Genomic DNA, 19,711 nt, shown 5'->3' with positions numbered 1-19,711 from the left:
CCATACAAAGTTATTATAGTATATTCATTAATATACTTTTTAATGTTGTCGTATGAACTAGTCAAAAACTTTAGAAACTTAGATCTATTATCTCAAAAAGGGTCTTTTTCCATATGTTAAGAATCTAAAAGGTCTAATTATTAATCCTTGCAATAGCATCTTACTAGAAATAACAACTCTTCAATGTAGAGTTAAAGTTGCTTTACATTAGAGTAATCCACAACTATTTACTTATTCAATTACTTACATTGCTCTGGCCACAAGTCTGGAGATGCCCTGTCCAACTTTTCAAAACTGAGCAATGAGGCTTCCAAGTCTGAACCTAGAATTATATCAATTTACATATGTGTAAGCCAAAATAAATCAATAGTAGCACCATTTTAGACACTTACTTGTGAACAAAATTTCTTAAGAAGTGGCTTGGAACATGAACAAGAAACAATTTGCCTCTCAAACCACAATATTTTAGTGATACTACATTGATAATATTATACTCCTATGCGTACCTAAGCAGAACTCAGATTTTGCAACTGGCAAATCATCATAACTACATGATTTATCCAAATCAGATTATTTATTCAGTGGTTCTTAAATTGTTTGACAAAATTACCTTTTCCTGGCCTAAAAAAATGTCATTTGTTTGCCCAAAACAGACTGTTATTTTACACATATACCATATTTTTTGGAGTATAAGACGCACCAAGGTTTTTAAGAGGCAAATTTTTTAAAAAGGTTTTGCACTCTGCAAACCTCCCAAAAACAGCCTGTTTTTTTTTTTCCAAAAAAAGGGCATGAATAGCCCTTAGGAGGCTTGTAGAGTGTTCCTGAAGGGGGGGGGGGGCAAAAACGAGCAAAAAAAATCCCATTTTCACAAAAACGAGCCCATTTTTTGTCCAAAAAAAAGGGGCATTAGGAAGCTTATATAGTGCTCCTGGAGCTTGGCCCATTTTTGCTCATTTCTGCCCTCCCCGGCCCCCAGGAGTTTTCTGAAAGCTTCCTACAAGCTATGCACAGCCATTTGGTGATAGGACAGGGTTTCAGGAGGCAAAAAAATGCTGCATTCAGTGTATAACACGCACCCAGATTTCCAGCCTCTCTTTTGAGGGAAAAAGGTGAATCTTATACTCCGAAAAATACTGTATCTCAACAGCAGCAGTCCTAAACTGGACCCTGACTCACAACAAACAGTTACAGATTGCTCTGTAACATCCAGGATATGTCAATATTACCCAGTGGTGGGATTCAGCCAGTTCATACCACTTTGGGAGAACTGGTTGTTAAGTTTCTGAGCAGTTTGGTGAACTGGTTGTTGGAAGAAATAATTAGGGCAGAGAATCGATTGTTAAATTATTTGAATCCCACCACTGCCCTTTGTGGGCAGCCCCCCCCCCAGTTTAAGAACCATTAGCTTAAGCCCTTTCTCACTGCTGAGCCACTCATCTTTGAATTTGCAGAATAATACACCAGCATTGCCAATTCCTAAACTCTCTCACTACTTTTGTTCCCAGTTACTGCAGTCATCTTCTCTCCAAGGTGATAGATGATAAAGCCTCTTAACAAATTCCTACCCCCCCAAAGCTATCCTTGGATAATATCAGAATAAAGAGGAAAACAAGACTTTACCACTGGTACAATATAGACAACTTAAATCTGCCTTTTTAATTAGCTGAAGATAAGAGGAAAGCAACATCATGGGACAGAAAAAATGGAAGAGAATGTTTATACCAAAGTTAGGTGTCACCAAAAAGAAAGGTGTCATGTGCCAAATTTCTGCTAGTGGGGTCCAGAAAAAGAGCCTTTTCTGTTGTGGCTGCCACCCACTGGAGGCAAAGTCCATCCTTACATTCCCGGCCATCCAGAAGAGCCTGAAAACTTGGCTCTGCTGCTTGGTCTGGGGCCCTGACAGGGACTTGTTATGTTGCAGTGGCTGACTGGGAGAAGATCCCCACCTCCAGGCCACTCATAATGTTGGTTTTTAGTTTTTTTATTTACTTCTAATTTTAATTCTATTGTACTTTTTCCCCTTTTTATCACATTGTAAGTTACCTAGAATCACTGTATTGGTGAAATAGGCAGCATTTAAATTTAATAAATGCTTACTATGCCTAGCAGCCATTTCATAGATTCCAAGTAAAAAGGATCCCCCCCACCCCAGCTTTTTAAATTAAGAAACAGCAAAAGTTCTACAATAGAAACGAAACTACACTACAGCACAGCTCATCTGCCCAAATTGTGAACTACTACAATCTTCCCAGGCCTCTTAGGCTTCCAGCATACAGGGACTGCATTGGGAGGGCAAGTTGGAAAAGTCTGATTTACTCCAGAGTGATGGCATTCACCTTGTTTTCCACTGTTGGCGCTTAGTGAAACAAAACACAAGCCAACCATCATTCCTCAGGTAATTGTACAGATTACTAACCCAAATTGTACAGATTACTAACCCAATAACCATTTTAACAACGATTTGTTTCCAACGATGAGCTTCCGTGAAACAAGATGCTAAGCATATTCGTTCAGAAGCGAACGATACCAAAAAGAGCGTTCCCACTTGCGTTTAAGGGACTTCTGGCTAATTAGAAACTCAATCTGGTTCAATTGCTTAAGGCATCAGCAAGAAACCGGCAGACCCTGAGTTCTAGTCCCGCCTTAGGCACAAAGCCAGCTGGATAATCTTGTGCCAGTCAGATCTATGAAGGAGGCAATGGCAAACCCCTTCTGCAAAACCTTGCATGTCCAGGCAGATTCGGAGAATCGGACACCACTGAACGGGGGAGAAAAGTGGCTAATTATCCCCGTAATCAATACATGCCTACTCAAAAATAGGTAAACCGCGAGCATAAGAAATAGGAAGACAGAATACTACAAACCTCTCCGTCTTTCTCAACGCCTCTTACCTTCCGTAGAGACCGCCATCTTAGCTCATCACATGACAGCGCAATCTCCACCCCCCCCCCCTTTTCACGCGGGAGTCTGTACTGTTGACAGCTCTTGTTCGAACGAGACACGAACGCTCCGCCTCCTTCCCCCCCTCCCGTTCTACCTCTTTCTCCCAAAAAAAACCCTCCAGGGGCCGTAACTAGGGAAAAGAAAAACTGGCCAGTCATGTTCCGCCTGGAGGGGGCGTTTACAGCCATGTAGCCAATGGCATCCTCCCCTTGACGGGGACGGAGCAAGCTGGGCCCTTTCAAAGTTCTATTGGTTGGAGAGAGCGCCCCGGAGGGGAGGGATGCGGTGCGGGTTGGCCAAAGACAAAAGGTGTGGGCGGCGCCCAGCTGTTGAGCTGGGAGTGGGCAGGACGCTCGTCGGCAGGTGGTCGTTGGAAGAATGGCGGTTGCGGCTGCAGTTCGGGGGTCGCAGGGAGGGCGGCGCTTCTGGTTCGAGGTGAGCTCGCGCGAAAGAGACGGAGTGGCTCCGAAGGGAGAGTTGGGGGGGGGGCGAGGAGGCGCGTCTGATCTGCACGTGCGGAATTCAGTGCTGCCGTTGGCATGACGGGGAGGTCTTCCTAGTCCGTGGCATATTTGCCCGCTGCTCTTACCGTTCGTTGAGCGACTTCTGCACCCGAGGGCAGGTGGGGAGAGCGTTCCCTAAAGGACGGTGGTGTTTTGCCTTGGAACACGCTAGACCTTCCGAAGATAGTCCTGCTGGAGTCCTCCTAGTCCTCCGGGCGAGAGAGTTAACATCTGGGTCGCCCTCGATGAAATCACGCAGCTGGCAAGACCAGCGTAGGATTCGTAAACTTCAGATCGACGGTGAGTTCACTTTTAAGGGCTCCCTCTCGAAGAAAGAAAACGGATAAGATCCCGAGATCTACGGGAAATTTTGTTCTGCGTGTGCTCGAGAACGGCCTTGTCAGATCAAGTCAAGGTCCACGAAGGTTTCCTTGCGTGCCAGGCGTTGATTGCCCTGGAAACTGCCCTTTAGTTTGTGTTCTGCTTTCTTCTTAAAGCTGTTCTGCATATAGGATAGTTTTGTCTGCTTTAAATTAAGGGTATATCAGGCGGGGAGCTGCACTTGTGGGGGCATCTATGAATATTGGGACCAAAAGGCGGAATGTGTGTGTGTGTGTGTGTGTGTTGTGGGCTGCAGGAAGATGCAGAGACCCCTCTCCTGCCTCATTTGTGGATTTACAAGAGGAGAACTTGCAAAGTTTTGAGATAATAAGATTCCTAAATCTTAGAGAGGAATATGATGTTAGGTCAAAGTGGATAAATAAACTTCCCCAAAATCAATCCTGTTTTTTCAAAAGGGGCAGGTGGTAGTGGTGATTGTTAAGGACCATTATGTTTCTACTAGAGAGAACGTTGTGATTTTTTCCCATTCAATGTAGTTTTCTGTATTAGGTTTTCTTTTTGCTAGTTTTTGTGAAGTAGTGAAGTAACATATGGACTGTAGACCTGTACTGTTGGGTCTCTTTCAAGTGATAAAGTTCTATTAATTTATTGTGATACAGAGGTCAGATGCAATTTGAAGCATTTAAGATATTGGGATGGGATTGGTTTGAGTTCATGTATTCTATTGCAGGAATAAAATGTAGGAAGATTTCCATATATGCCTCAATTAGAGTACCCTATTCAAAAATATTGTTCGTATTACATTCTGCATCGAGGAAAAGTAGTAAAGAGAAATAGCAACAGTTACTCAAGAGACAATACGAAATCTTGTAGTACTGTTATCTTTTAAATACCTGCAATTGCCAAGCATTAGCACATGGCTAATTCCTAAAGTGAAAACACTGTATATAATCATTTAAAATAGGAATGTACATGAACCCTATAAAAACTGACTATCTGCATCTGATAATTCCCAGTAAACATGAAACAAGTAATGTAATGCCTCCTGGTGGTCAATGCAAATACAATATTTTATGACTGAACTTTCTGAGATTTAGTCTTGCCTCTGTTGTATTGTCCTTCAAATTATATTGTGAATTTCACATGTTTTTGTAATAAGAGGCTATGTAAAACTTTAGTTAAACCATTATCAGTGTGCCATTATTAATATGAGCAAGCTTATTTCAATATTTTATTTGTTTGTATATGGCATCTATTTACTTCCTGATTCAACTAAGACTACTAATACTAGAATATATTACTAACAGGATTATTGCTGTGAACATAAAAGTTAGAAAACTGAATGTGGTGTGTCTTCACTTCTCACTTCTGAATAAATTTAAGTTAGCTGGATTTTTTCTTGAAATGTTGGATAAATGTGCTTAGTTGGTTCTGTTTGCTTTTTGCCTTATAGATCTGTAGGAAGACAAATTTCAACTGGCATTCCTCATCGTTTATTTCCTCCTCTTCAGTGGTAAGTTATTTTTCAAAGAAAAAAATATTAACTTAAAATAAAGTAAATCATGATTTTGATATACTGTTTCCCCATTATGCATATTTGTCTCAGCGTGTAGATGGAGATGAATAGCATTCTGATCAACTTTAGAGTAAAACAACAGTTAATACTAGTGAAGCATCACTTTGTCTGGGAGAAATTAGAGCACAATATATTCTCAACAGAAAGAAGAGGAGTAACTAGAATGAGCTTAACTGCTTATTGTAATAAAAATGGCTTTAACAGACTTGCAGATTGTGCTATCTGGAATTTTTGATCCACTTACTTTGAGGTTCACTAATATTAATCCAAAATAAACAAGTCCTGTTTCTGTAAAAAATACCATGAAGAGCAAATGGGAACAAGTATAATTAATGAGTTTCATTAAGTCAAGGAATAAACTTATCTTGCTTTTATAATACTAGGATGTGCATTAACCAGCATTTTGTATTCTACAGCCAACAACCAAATTGTTTATTGATGGCAAGTTTGTGGAGTCAAAAAGTAATGAATGGATTGAAATCTACAACCCTGTAAGTAGTTTTGGTTTGTTTTAGAGACAGAAAACAAATGACATTCTGAACTATTTTAAGTAATTTAAATAAATATAACAAGATTTTGAAATTAAGAGAAAGTTTATTTATTCTTAATTTCCTAAAGTGGATGATGTAGAGGACGCAAGCAGCTTACAGGAAAATATTTTGTAGGAGAAATGGAATCCTTTGCATGAACTTTTTCCCACCACATATTTTCCTATAGGCTGTTTGCTTCTTCTACACATCCTCTTTAGGAAATTAAGAATACATAAGCTTTTCCTTAATTTCACATTTTTGTTATAGCAAGGATATAAATATTTATAAAGTAAATATTTGCATATTTTATTTATTTATTTATTTATTAGACTTATATACCGCTTCATAGGGCTTTCAGCCCTCTCTAAGCGGTTTACGATTTTTAGCAAATTGAGTCAGCAAATTGCCTCCACACTGGGTCCTCATTTCACCCATCTCAGAAGGATGGAAGGCTGAGTCAACCTTGAGCCGGTGAGATTTGAACCGCTGAACTGCAGAGAACAGTCAGCTGAAGTGGCCTGCAGTACTGCACCCTAACCACTTCGCCACCTCGGCTCCTCCTTCATATCTGTAGAGAATGTATGGAAACTGGTTAAATTATAGTTCTAGATAATGCACTTTTTAATGCAGCTTATTAACATGAAGTTCATTTTCTATAAACCCATAAAAATATCACATGCTCTCATTGATGGGTCAGGAGAGGAAGCATTTACACAAATCCAGTGTTGTATAAATGGAAATTCACTAATTCGATTGGACTTTCTTATCTTCCTTCCAACCATTTGCCATAATCCATTCCAGAGGATCCTCCAAAAATGTTCTTGGAGATGTTCAAATCAATTTTATTAATTCAACAATTAAACTTCAGAGAGGAATCTATTTGGAGCCAAGGACCAAACTCAGGAATGGATAGTATCACTTGCCAGAATAGCATCTCAGGATAAGCCAGGGCCATTGTTTACAAGCCACATGTAAACTCCACCCTTCTTATTTCCCATTCTTTCAGCTCTATGATATACTTCTTCCCAAACTATCAGAGCTCCCTAAGCAGAAAAAATAATTTGATTGTGCTCTAAATAACAATTAGGTTTTTAAGAACCACAATTGAGGTTAATGGAGGTTTTAGGCTGCTGTTGATAAAAGGCAAGTAGTTATTTTCTTGCCATGCATTCTTAAGCTGCCCCAATGGAGATTTTTTAAATACCTAATTTCATCAAAAAGGGACATTTTTCATTGGGATTTCCTTCTCAACATGGCCTCTAAGGAACTTTTTAAAAATGGTTTCAAGGTCACTTCAAGTGCTGGTGATTTTTATGGCTATTTCCATGTAGTTTTCTTGACGAAGTGTATAAATGTTACCTGCAAAATAATATTTAATTATTCTGCAGTTAAGGCCTCTTGGAAATGTTTTAAAGTTGATTCCAGACAGAAGTAGCAAAAACACTCTTATTTCTAATCACCTATTTGTGCCCAGGTTAAGAGAAAACTCTTATCTTCAGTCAGCAACTGCTTGGAGATAAGAATTTTTCTTTGTCTACAAGGAGAGGTGGGGTTGAGAAGTAAATCTACTGATTGGATTTGCCCTGCTAGAAGTTCTTTGTTCTGCTTTACATGGAGCAACATAAATATTCTTAATATTTTCTTGGAAAACAATATGATCAGTGTACCAGCTGCACAGTAAAGTTTACAGTTTTTTATTACTACATTAAAAACAGAAGTATTAATCTTTACTTTGAAATGGAAATAGCACTGATAACTCATCCCGTAATAGATTCATGCTGTCTAAAGAACTCTTGATTGGCTACTGGGAGAATTTCAATTGTTGTAATTAATCATTTAATTCTATGGGAATGTCATTCTAAAAGGCTACCAATGAAGTTGTTGGTCGAGTCCCAAAAGCCACACAGAGTGAGATGGAAGCAGCAGTGGCTTCATGCAAAAAGGTTTTGCCGAGCTGGTCTGAGGTATCTGTTCTGAGTCGACAGCAAATCTTTCTGCGGTACCAGCAACTTATCAAGGATAATCTGGTGAGCAACTGCTATGCCCTTGATGCACTGATTTTTCCCAGCCAATGCAAAGAGGAGCAAAATTAAAGAATGTTCACCTATTCATGTATATTACAAATAGATAAAAATTATGTGAGCATAGGAGGTTGTCTGTTATATTTGTTCTTTCTTTTGCCAACATATCAATCTTTGGACTTGGGTTTTATTTTTAAAAAAGCTAATTAAAAAGTAGGTGGGGAAGATAGGCATTGTAAGCCATCTCTTGTTTTCTGCGTAAATTCGCCTATTGCAGAACAATGTGTTTTTCCAGAAATTTGCTGGATTGTTGTGGTTATTTCCCCTCATTTGTTTATTCTCTTCTTATCTACAGAAAGATATTTCAAAACTTATCACCTTGGAGCAAGGAAAGACTTTGGCTGATGCAGAGGGAGATGTGTTCCGGGGCCTCCGTAAGTTGCCTATGTTTGTCTCTTGCTATGCATGGAGAATAGGTTTTTGGGGCTATAGGAAGATGAGAATGTTTCCAAACAACTTACCGTATTTTTCGGACTATAAGATGCACTGGTGTCTAAGATGCACAAAGATTTCAAATAGGTAAGTAAGAAAAAAAAGTTTTTGCCTTCCCTCAGCTCCCAGCAGCACTCTGCAGGCTTCAGCAGGACTGGGGCAAGGAATAAACACCCCCGTTTTTGCCTTGCCCCAGCCCTGCTGAAGCCTGCAGAGTGTGGCTGGGAGCTGAGGGAAGGCAAAAAAAGCCTCTGTTTTTGTGAAAAATGGCCTATTTTTCACAAAAATGGAATGCGGGGGCGGGGCTTCGGGAGGCCAAAAATGGCTGTATTCGGTGTATAAGATGCACCAACATTTCCATGCTCTTTTGGGGGGGGGAGGTGCATCTTATACTTAGAAAAATATGGTAACTCTCAGGATCATAGTTCCTATCTCTGGACTTTTGTGTGTGTAATTTCATGCACCATAGTAATTATAAATTGTCTTTTCATGGTTTTTGTTCAGTCTTAATCCTATTGTCCCCCAGTATGCATATTATACTGGTATCAGAGAATCATAGAGTTGGAAGGAACCATGAAAATCATTTTGTTCAAATATCTCAGTGGAGACTTCAATCAGGGCATCCTTGCTAGATTATTAGCAGCTTCTGAGGTAATCTGTTTGGGGGGACACACACACAATCTAAAATGCTTTCAGCTGACCTGGATATGACATTCCTACATTGTTGAATTTTTTATATTCCTAATCATGTTGCCTCTTAATAGGATATTGCAGAATTATCAATGATTGTTGAATTTTGAATTACATTTTGGTATAATTAGGTCCGCTTCTTACTGATGTATCAGTGCTGCATTCTCTATATATCAATATATAAATGTATATTTATCTGTACACGTGACCTCAAATTTGGGATGGAAGTGCATTGTTGGCACAAAACCAAATTTATGATGGCAAAACTCACATCGATGTTAAGAAAATATCTAGAAGCCAGAGATAAGACACACACACACAAAAAAAACAACGATTGAAAATAAAGGAATAAGCAAGAGGTGGAGATGACCTCCTGCTGAAAAGATAGATACATTTGAAGAATACTTCTTGATTGGAAGGCAGTGGTTGTCTGGGAAAAATAACCCTTTCTAAAAAGAACTTTTTATATTTTCTTTATTTCCCTTTCAAGGCAAATACTTTCAGTCAATAGATATTAACTCATTTTTTGTCTTATCTCCGTTTTTTAGAGTGTGTCTTCTGGCAGATATATGCATATATCTACACTATGAGTGCACACTATCACGGACTCTTTGATGCATTTATTGGGGAGAGGGGAGAAGAAAATCTACAGGATTGATTTCAGATGGAGTTGGCAACCCTAGATTGACCATATTGGGAAGCTGGGCATTACCCAAGATTTCTTTCTGTGTTTTTTTCTATCTGTTTTTCTTTATACAGATTGTCCTCAACCTATAACCACAATTTAGTCCAAGATTTCTGTTGCTAAATGAAACAGGTGTTAAGTGAATTTTAAGACTTTTCTTGCTACAATTGTTAAGTGAATCATTGGAGTGTTAAATTAGTAATATGGTTGTTAAATGAGTCTGTCTTCCCCCACTGACTGTTTGTCAGACATTTGCAAAAGCTAATCAGAGGGCCCAGGACACTGCAACCATCATAAATATGAGCCAGTCACCAAGCGACTGAATTTTGATTGCGTGACCATGGGGATGCTGCAATGATCATAAGTGCGAAAAACGATTGTGTCCCTTTTTTCAGTGCCATTGTAATTTCAAATGGTCACCAAATGATCTACCGGTAGTCGAGGGTTACTGGTAGTGGCATTTAAAACTTAAATGATTAGGGGAAAGAATTTGAAAGCTAAAGAACAGGAACTGAGGGAAATATTTTTCTATTTGTTTTTATTGCAGAGGTTGTTGAACATGCATGTAGTGTGACATCTCTTTTGTTGGGTGAAACCCTTCCCTCCATTACTAAAGACATGGACACTTGCACCTATCGCTTGCCTCTGGGTGTGTGTGCAGGCATTGCACCTTTTAATTTCCCAGCTATGATTCCTCTTTGGATGTTTCCTATGGCCATGGTGTGTGGAAACACCTTCTTGATGAAGCCCTCGGAACGTGTTCCAGGAGCCCTTATGTTTCTTGCCCAGCTGTTGCAGGATGCTGGTGCACCTGATGGAACACTAAACATTATCCATGGACAACATGAAGGTAATTGCAGCAGAGGTTTTGAAAGGCCTCCCTCCCTTCAGTGTATAGATGGTATGGAATATATATGTCATATAAAGGGAAAAATAGTCAAATTACATGCTTGTATTCCTAGTTTATTAATTCAGAATGAGGAATTAGGCAATTCTTCCATCACTTTCTTTGCCGGCAAAGTGTCCCTTTTGTAAGTATGTTATCAAATGACTAGAGAAAGTCTACTTTCACTGCTTTTGGGTACCCCAGTTATCAAGTGTGATTGCATAGTTTATGACTAGATCAAATAATTGTGATTGTGCATTTGTGCTTTCAAGAAGAAGTAAATGTGCCATTTGAGGAAACCCAAGTAGTTGAGCCCCCAAGAAAAAGGGTTTTAATTATAAGGAAGTTAATTGAAAACAGTACAGTTTTAGTGTTTAGAGTAATTGGAAGTAGAAAAAATGAGTAATTTTTAATTATTGCTGTCATAAACTATACAAAAGTCTATAATTATCAGTGTTTAATTTGTTGTAATTATCAGTATTTAATTTTCTTCTTTGTTTTTGTTTAAAGCTGTGAACTTTATTTGTGATCATCCCGATATTAAAGCCATCAGCTTTGTTGGATCTAATCAGGCTGGAGAATATATCTATGAAAGAGGTTCAAAGCATGGCAAGAGAATACAGGCCAATATGGTAAAGCTCAGTATAAAAAAATCATTCCATTTTACCAAAATAGTATTTATCAAACCATTTGAAATATTATTTTGTGCTTTAAACTGCATAGCTAATTTGCAGTTTCATTAAACTGAAAAAAATGAAAAGATTGTCATTTCAAATACAGTTAATCTAATTATATCTATGTGTATTGAAAAAAGCACAATGGTTTGGTTTCTAATGCTAAGCTTTTCTTTATTTTGTATGATAGGTTTAAAAATCCATATTAAAATGTTCTGCATGAATTGGACCACTGAATAACTCTAGTCAAAATGTTTTTTATTTTTATTCTTACTTATATCTCCTAGTTATTTTCTGTGCTGGATGGAGTATTATATTCTCTGCTCCAATACAAACTTTGGAGAGCTAAGGAAAAATATACCATGTTTCCCTGAAATTATGACATGTCCTGACAATAAGGCCATGCCACATTTTTCTGGTGGGCAAAAATATAAGCCCTCCCCCGCAAATAAGCTCCCTGGACAACCCCCTTCCCTCCGGCCAGGCAGATGCCACTCATCAACCTAGCGGTATCCCAAAGTTGCCAAGCCGCAGGAACGGGGGGGGGAAGGCAAAGGTGATCGCATTGCTTAGTGCCTTCGGGATACCGTTAGGTTGGTGAGCGGCTCTGTGCCCAGGTGAAGAGGGGGGTTGCTGGGGGGCTGCTCTCTTGCGAGCGGGCTCCCAAAGAGCTGGGCACAGCTTCATGGGCAAATGGCTGTGTTGCGCTGTTGCAGCAGTGCAGCGCACAGCCATGAAGGGACCACACTCATGAGCAGCCACCTGGCAAACCCCCTTTCCAGCGGACACAGCGTCGTTCACTGCCCTAGAAGTATCGCCAAGCTGTGTGAGCGCCTGTTCGCTGTCACCCGGCTCATGTGGCTTGGCGCCTTTGGAATGCCAGTGAATGGCACTCTGCACGGCTGGAGAGGGGGAGTTACGCGAGAGGCTGTTCCGCTCTCGCTCACGCCCCTGCCAGCCTCACGATGCCCTGGCCCAGCTCTCCGTAGAGCCAGGGCACCTCCGCTGCCGATGCTGCATGGCTTTTTCTGCGGCTTCCAAACCGAGTCTTCCGGCAGAGGCCGCTCTGGGCGTACGCTCTATGGTTGTACCCTTTGCCGGCAGCTGGCCCACAACCATAGAGCGTACGCCCAGAGTGGCCACTGCCGGAAGACTCTGTTTGGAAGCGGCAGAAAAAGCCATGCGGCAGCTGTGGAGGTGCCCTGGCTCTGTGGAGAGAGCTGGGCCAGGGCATTGTGAGACTGGCAGGCACGTGAGTGAGAGCAGAACAGCCACTCACATAACCCCCCCCCTCCAGCCGTGCAGAGCGCCATTCACTGGCATTCTGAAGGCGCCAAGCCACGGGAGCCGGGCGGTGGCGAACAGGCGCTCACGCGGCTTGGGAATTCCCCTAGGTCAGTAAATGGTGCTGTGCCCGGCTGGAAAAGGGGGTTTGCTGGGTGGCTGCTCATGAGCGTGGTCGCTTCATGGCTGCTGTGTTGCGCTGCTGCAACAGCGCAACACAGCCATTCGCCCATGAGGCTGTGCCCACTGGCAAGAAAGCAGCCACCCGGCAACCCCAAAATAATACCCCCCCCCTCATAAGAAGGGCCAAGCCATATTTTGTGTGTAAAAAGAAAATAAGACCCTGTCTTATTTTCAGGGAAACACGGTAATATTTAAAATTTGCTTAAAATGTATACATTCTGCCTTCCCATCTTCAAGTAAAATCTTACCTTTATTTGGAATTGGTTAACTAGCAAATTGTGGCACAAAAATTCCAGAATAAATAAATGCAGGGTAGAAAACTAGACAAGCTAACTAGGAATTACAGGAATTAGGTGACACATGTTGAAGTTTGTCGTACATGATTAATTAAATGTTATGTAATTGAATTATGTTTCCCACGTCAATCAAAACAATTCCTTTATACAATTTTGCTAGAGTCACAATGTTGTGCGTGAATGCATGGCATATGGGGCTTTCCCAACATTTCTTTATCATTGTCAGCTTTTCATCAAGCATGGGATTTGTATGTTTTACATACTTCAGCTATTCTTAACTTTTTGCCTGCATGTTTAACAGAAAGGCAGCAATTGGGCCCCTAAGTTCTAGAGATGGCTATGAAATGTGTATTCAGTACATTTGAGGGCCTGTATGTTATATTGTAGGGAGCTAAGAATCATGGAGTAGTGATGCCGGATGCCAATAAGGAGAACACACTAAATCAACTGATTGGAGCAGCTTTTGGAGCTGCTGGCCAGCGGTGCATGGCATTATCTGCTGCAGTCTTGGTAGGGGAGTCTCGGAAATGGCTACCAGAACTGGTGGAAAAAGCAAAGAACTTGCGTGTTAATGCAGGTGTGTTTTTAATAATCTGGTCTGTTGGCAGTTGCATGTAGAAAACTCTTCCTAGTCTGATTCCCTGTAGATGAGTGGAACCATTTCTCGGCATTTTTAGCATTTTACTATGTTTATTTAGAATTTTCAAAATCGAAACACACCAAATTTGAAAGACATTCATTTGAGGGAAGCTGATCGGTGTAGACAATCACAGAGTACCACAATGGGTCTTTATTTTACTCATTTATATCCTGCTTACCAGAACTATATTCCAAATTCACCAACGTAAAATGAAAAAAATAAATAAAGTTGTACCAGGCTTGCGGATTAGGAGGACAGGCAGTTGATGGTTCTTGTTCCTCTAACTAATTGTACAATGTCTTTTTCCTTTGCTACCGTAATTCAAGAGTAACTAGCAATTGGAACCAAGGGTTCTTTCTGCCAAAGGTCAGGTAAACAAGTTCCTTGCTTCCCTTCTTCTCTAGCTGATGGATGGGAGCAGGACGTTCTTGCCATGTTAGTCTTAACATAAACAACTTCAATGACCCTTGTATTCTTGGCTTAAAGCAGGGGTCACTTTCATCTATGCTGTTCCAGGGCTTTGTAGAATTGAGGGCATCTGATTCTGAAATATTAATTTTGAACTCAAAATGACCATTGCAAATGCTGTTACAGGTTATTAGATAAATTTGCATTTTTCTTAAGGTGAGTTAGTTAAATATTGCTTAATAATGTACCTACAAGAGCAACCAAAATGCTTATTGCAGTATTATGAGCCGTGGTGGCACAGTGGCTAGAGTACAGTACTGCAGTCTACTTTTGCTGATCACCGGGTGTCAGCAGTTTCGCAGATCGAATCTCACCAGGCTCAAGGTTGACTCAGCCTTCCATCCTTCCAAGGTGGGTAAAATGAGGACCCAGATTGTTGGGGGCAATATGCTGACTCTGTAAACTGCTTAGAGAGGGTTGTAAAAGCACTATGAAGCAGTATATGTCTAAGTGATGTTGCTATTTAAAAAACAAACAAACATAGAATGGCTTACTTGACTAGGCAAATACCTTGGTGCAAAAATGAACAAAGTGTTTAAAACAAGTTGTTTAAATTAAATAACATGATGTCTATTTTACCTTGGATAAAAAAAACTTATATTGGACAAATGTTAAATAGCAATTATTAATAGCAATACTAAATATCAATCTTAAGTACAGCCTAATGACTTGTTACAGAACATTTTGTTTAAATGTGCTTTTATTTTGCAGTTTTAATGAAGCCTGATTTTAGGCTCTGAGCAATTTATGTGTATTATAGGAGATCAGCCTGGAGCAGACCTGGGACCCCTGATCAGTCCACAGGCTAAAGAACGGGTCTGCCAATTGATTGACAGTGGAGCAAAGGAAGGGGCTAGTGTTCTTCTTGATGGTCGAAAAATCAGAGTGAAAGGATTTGAAAATGGCAATTTTGTTGGACCTACTATTCTTGGTAAAGTCAAGGTGAGTTAGTGCATTGATCAGTTTTAAAATAAAGAAGGGAAATCTAAAATGATCCAAGAAATAATTCTTCCTGTCATATTAAAAGAGTTAGTATCTGATTATTTTTTTGAAATATTGAAATTGTCCTGAAGCTTGCTCACTTGCTTTATAATAAAGTGGATTCTGACTAGATTGTAAATGATCTGTCAAGTGAAATGGTTTATGTATATCAAAAAGGGGGAACATAAAAAATTACAAAGGTAGATATGCCCAGTGAATCCTACTCCTGAAGAAAACATTATAAATAGGCATTGTAAGTAATTTAAATACTGAATTCTGGCTAGCATACAGATATTTACAAAGAGTATACAAGAATTAGATTGCAGGCATAGGTAGCTACATCCTGCCTAAAATACATTAAAAAGAGTAGAGGAGGAATTGCTAAATTACAGGTAATCCTCAACTCATAACCATTCATTTAGTGATCGTTCAAAGTTACAACAGCACTGAAAAAAGCTACTTATGACTGTTTTTCACACCTAACGACAGTTGCAGCACCCTGTGGTCACATGACCAAAATTCAGATCTTGGCAACTGGCATGTATTTATGACAGCTGGAGTGTCCCAGAGTCAGATGATCACCTTTTGTGATTTTCTGACAAAGTCAATGAGGAACCCAAATACACTTAACAACCAAATTATTAACTTAACAACTTTAGTGATTCACTAAACAACTGTGGCAAGAAAGCTTGTAAAAAGGGCAAAACTGACTTAACAACTATCTTGCTTAGCTAACAAGGGAAATTTTGGGCTCGATTGTGGTTGTGAGTTGAGCACTACATGTGTCAGAACCCTACCAAATAAAAGATATTGTTTGGAGAAGCGTTGCAACATATTTTCCATGATATTGTTATCGTTAATGATTATATTGGTGATGCAAATAATGTGACGCTGTGCCACTGACACATTAGGTAACAGCATTCCTTTCTTCTAACTTTCTGTGAAATTGAAATTTCAGATGGTCCTCAACTTAGGACCATTCATTTAACAACGGCTTGAAGTTACAAGGGCCTCGGAAAAAGTGACTTGTGATCCAGCTTCAAAATTAAGACTTCTGCATCCTCCCCTCCATGGTCACAGGATAGCAATTTCAGTGCTTGGCAACCAGCTCACGATTATGGTGCTTACGGTGTCCTGTGATCATGTTATTGTGATTTGTGACCTTCCCAGGAGGCTTTCAACAAGCAAAGTTAATTGGGAAAGCTGAATTCACTTAATCGGTAATTTGTTAACAACTGCAGTGAAAATGATTGTTAAATTGGAGAGTCCAAAAACAAATTAAAAAAAATGAACTTATTCCTACTGCAAATAAAATAAACACAAGTAAATTAAAAAAATAAGAAAAATAAAAACTGAGGATTCAAATCTTTGTTTTCTTGTAGGATTACATTCCTGTCAGGGATGGTGAGATAGATAGATTTATTTATTTATGCAATTATTATAGCTGCCCATGTCATACCGTCATTCTGGGTGCCCTACAATAAAAACATAAATAATATCCTCCCCCCCAAAATTTAGAAAATCAAACAATACAGTCATTAAAAACAAATAAGAGCCATACAGTACAGTCACTGGGAAAGCACAAAAACAGTACATCCATTTTATGAGCTCCACACCACTTTCTGATCAGGCAGGATGGCAAAGCTAGTTCTTAAGTCCTTCCATAAGACCAGGGAAGTCAGGGCCAACCAAATTCCTTGGGGAATGATATTTTATAGGGCAGGTGCAGCACCAGATCTAGACCTCCAGGTCCCAACAGATGACATTCTCTAGTGGATGGAACTCATAACAAGCCTCTTTTGTTAGATTTGATGGGAATAGTAAATATCACTGGAAAGAGGCAGTCGCTAACCCGGCTCCATAGAGCTTTAGAGGTTATGACCAGAATCTTGATCCATAAGCAAAGTTTGATTTAGTGTTGAAAATGCTGGCCTAGAAAGTAGGACATTAGGAGTCTTACCTTAGGCATGAAAGCTGCTGGGTCAAGTCAATCTCTCAGCCCAACCCACCTCACGAGGTTGTTGTGGATGAAAAAGAGTAGGAAAGATATTACAGAATATTACATACTCTGTGTTTTGAGTTACTTAGAAATAATAAAGGTGGGATAAAAATCTAATAATAAATAAAATAGGTAGCCAAGGTAGCTCGTGGAGCAGAAGGGTAATGGATGTAGTTCTAGGTGCATATATAAATGTCCCACCTAGTTGAATTTTGTACCGACTGAAGATTTATTATGAAGGTTGGTTGATAGGAGTTATCTGTTCAAAGATACACTTCTTTTCTGCAGAAAGTTAAGGATTATTGAAAGATGCAGGGCATGAATATTACATATATATTTCTAATCAAATTAAATCTAAAGATGATATTAAAATTATGCAGGAGGAACAGCAAATAGGGAGAAGAGCTGATTTCTTTCTTTTATACCTGTCCACTACATCAGGGAACATTGATTCTGTAAAAGTTGCATGAAAATAAACTTTGTTACATTTACAGGGTCTGGCTTCTAGGTAAGGTTGTGTAAGATTAAATTGCAGGTCTTCTGTAGCAATCGGGATTAAGGTCAGGTAGTGCATTTTATATCTCGATTGGGATCTGTTTTCTACAGCTAAATTGCTGCCCTGGCCAGCATGCTATGCTAGGTCAAAGAATTTGTAGGTTGTCACCTATGGTATTTATGTGGGACCTCTAACAAAAATTTTGCACTTTTTTTCCTTTCTTCTGATTTCTTAATAGGACTTAATAGGACTATTTTTGTTTGTGCTTCCAGGCATTAGTCCTCCCCAAGCATACCATTTTATTCTACATTTTCTTTTCCAATTATTATTCTACATTCCATTATTGCTGAGTTTTTAATTGGAATTACTTTACCCCATTTAGGAATTTGCTGCTTAATTTAAAAAAAAATGTCTTAAATACCTTCCCCTTCTTTCTTAGATAATCCATGTTGTGTATAGTGTTGGATAAGCAGAGCCTAGAAAGCTTCAATGGTTATGTGAAAGGCATGCGAACCGTGCTTTGTGAATGAAAATTATTTTTTTCTGTAATAGGATTTTCTGCATTATCTCTCTGAAGTGTATACCATTTCAATTTTTTCTCTTTTGGTAGCCTAATATGACCTGCTATAAGGAAGAAATATTTGGACCAGTTCTAGTGGTTTTGGAAGCAAACAGTCTGGACGAAGCAATTGAAATAGTGAATAACAATCCTTATGGGAATGGAACAGCAATCTTCACCACTAATGGTGCCACTGCCCGGAAATACTCCCATTTAGTGGATGTTGGACAGGTAAATAAAAGAGGAACTTTTATATAGAATTTGTTTTGAGTAGAAACTAGATGGATCAAAGCAATTTCCTAATGTTTGAATTTTTCAGATGACTTGTAAAGTAGTTCAGATGGTAAGTTGTGATATATATAGGCCTCACAGTTTTAATACTAGTGAATATTTAATTATAGTGATTCATTCATTTATTTGCTTCTTAGGCTTGCTGCATTACTTTATAAATGAGTCCCGTCACTAATACTGCACTGCAGTTTTTCTCTCTAATGTAGCTATTTGCCATTTATTGATGATGAACTGAGAGCCAATTAAATGATGTGAAATATATATTTTTTTGCATTAAAAAGAACATATTTTGAAGTGAAAAGCACTTGAGTTGACAGCACTTGCTAGAACTGAAATGACCTGGAGAGGGATTTAGACTACATTTTTTTAGTGGGAACATTGTGCACCAGAGAATTGTTAATTTCTGTTTTGAAAGACAGAGGTCCACCCTATTGAAAATTTTAAAAATCTATAGAAGATCCTATGGACACATGTTCTTTGAATTGTCAGAACTATGTCAGCATATATCACAAAATAGGAAGAAAGGATATCTCTTATGATGCTATCAAAATTGACTTATCTTCCATAAGAATCAGTGAGTGGAAAATGACTGAAAAGCGTTATTCTCTTGTCCGACTGCTTTTTGTCATAACAGTACAAGCTTGACAGGCAGGGAAAGATCCTTGCAATTTTAAATTCTCTTAGATTGATTTGGCTTACTTAACTTTCTCAGTCTAAAGATTTAGAGTATTTTTCATTAGGATTATAGCAGGGGACAAAGGCTAAAATTTCCACCTTCTCTTAATGTCATTCCAATAATTACCTATCTATACAAAAGAAGTCATGTATTGCTTGATTATGAGTTTGCAAAAGATCTTATTGCTCAAAAATTGTTCTAGGAGAGAGAATTCTGCTACATGAGAGTATGGATTTGAATGGAGGGCATCCTGATCATGCACTCATTCTTTTAGCATGCTGTGCCGATTGCTATCTGTCCTCTATTACAGTATTGTTAATGTGATTTTGATTTAGGTTGGTGTGAATGTTCCTATTCCGGTGCCTTTGCCAATGTTCTCCTTCACTGGCTCTCGTGGATCTTTCAGGGGGGATACCAATTTCTATGGAAAACAGGTAACTGCTATTTTTTAAAAAAATATTTGTTATTGTGTCTGTGAAATGGAATGTTGGAG

At 39.1% G+C, this 19,711-nt stretch overlaps 2 protein-coding genes across 2 annotated transcripts in view; one reads left to right on the top strand and one right to left on the bottom strand.

Moving 5' to 3' along the window:
• LIN52 (lin-52 DREAM MuvB core complex component) overlaps positions 1 to 2,999 on the bottom strand; it is a 42,897-nt gene extending 39,898 nt beyond the window's left edge. The window contains 2 exon segments of the mRNA XM_032231342.1: positions 248 to 322; positions 2,895 to 2,999. Of these exon segments, the coding sequence (XP_032087233.1) occupies positions 248 to 322; positions 2,895 to 2,913 (94 nt within the window). The 5' untranslated portion in view covers positions 2,914 to 2,999.
• A 261-nt stretch (positions 3,000 to 3,260) lies between these two features.
• Positions 3,261 to 19,711, top strand: part of ALDH6A1 (aldehyde dehydrogenase 6 family member A1) — a 17,680-nt gene continuing 1,229 nt past the window's right edge. Inside the window, exons 1-11 of the mRNA XM_032231317.1 lie at positions 3,261 to 3,381; positions 5,245 to 5,304; positions 5,784 to 5,858; positions 7,763 to 7,924; positions 8,274 to 8,352; positions 10,333 to 10,635; positions 11,182 to 11,303; positions 13,496 to 13,685; positions 14,977 to 15,158; positions 18,303 to 18,482; positions 19,554 to 19,652. Coding sequence (XP_032087208.1) covers positions 3,325 to 3,381; positions 5,245 to 5,304; positions 5,784 to 5,858; positions 7,763 to 7,924; positions 8,274 to 8,352; positions 10,333 to 10,635; positions 11,182 to 11,303; positions 13,496 to 13,685; positions 14,977 to 15,158; positions 18,303 to 18,482; positions 19,554 to 19,652 — 1,509 coding nt within the window. The 5' untranslated portion in view covers positions 3,261 to 3,324. The remainder of the gene's footprint in view (positions 3,382 to 5,244; positions 5,305 to 5,783; positions 5,859 to 7,762; positions 7,925 to 8,273; positions 8,353 to 10,332; positions 10,636 to 11,181; positions 11,304 to 13,495; positions 13,686 to 14,976; positions 15,159 to 18,302; positions 18,483 to 19,553; positions 19,653 to 19,711) is intronic.

Source organism: Thamnophis elegans, chromosome 1, assembly GCF_009769535.1.
Source record: "Thamnophis elegans isolate rThaEle1 chromosome 1, rThaEle1.pri, whole genome shotgun sequence".
Lineage (NCBI taxonomy): Eukaryota > Metazoa > Chordata > Lepidosauria > Squamata > Colubridae > Thamnophis > Thamnophis elegans.
Note: the sequence above shows the minus strand (reverse complement) of the source record. Positions and strands in the feature narration are given on the sequence as shown.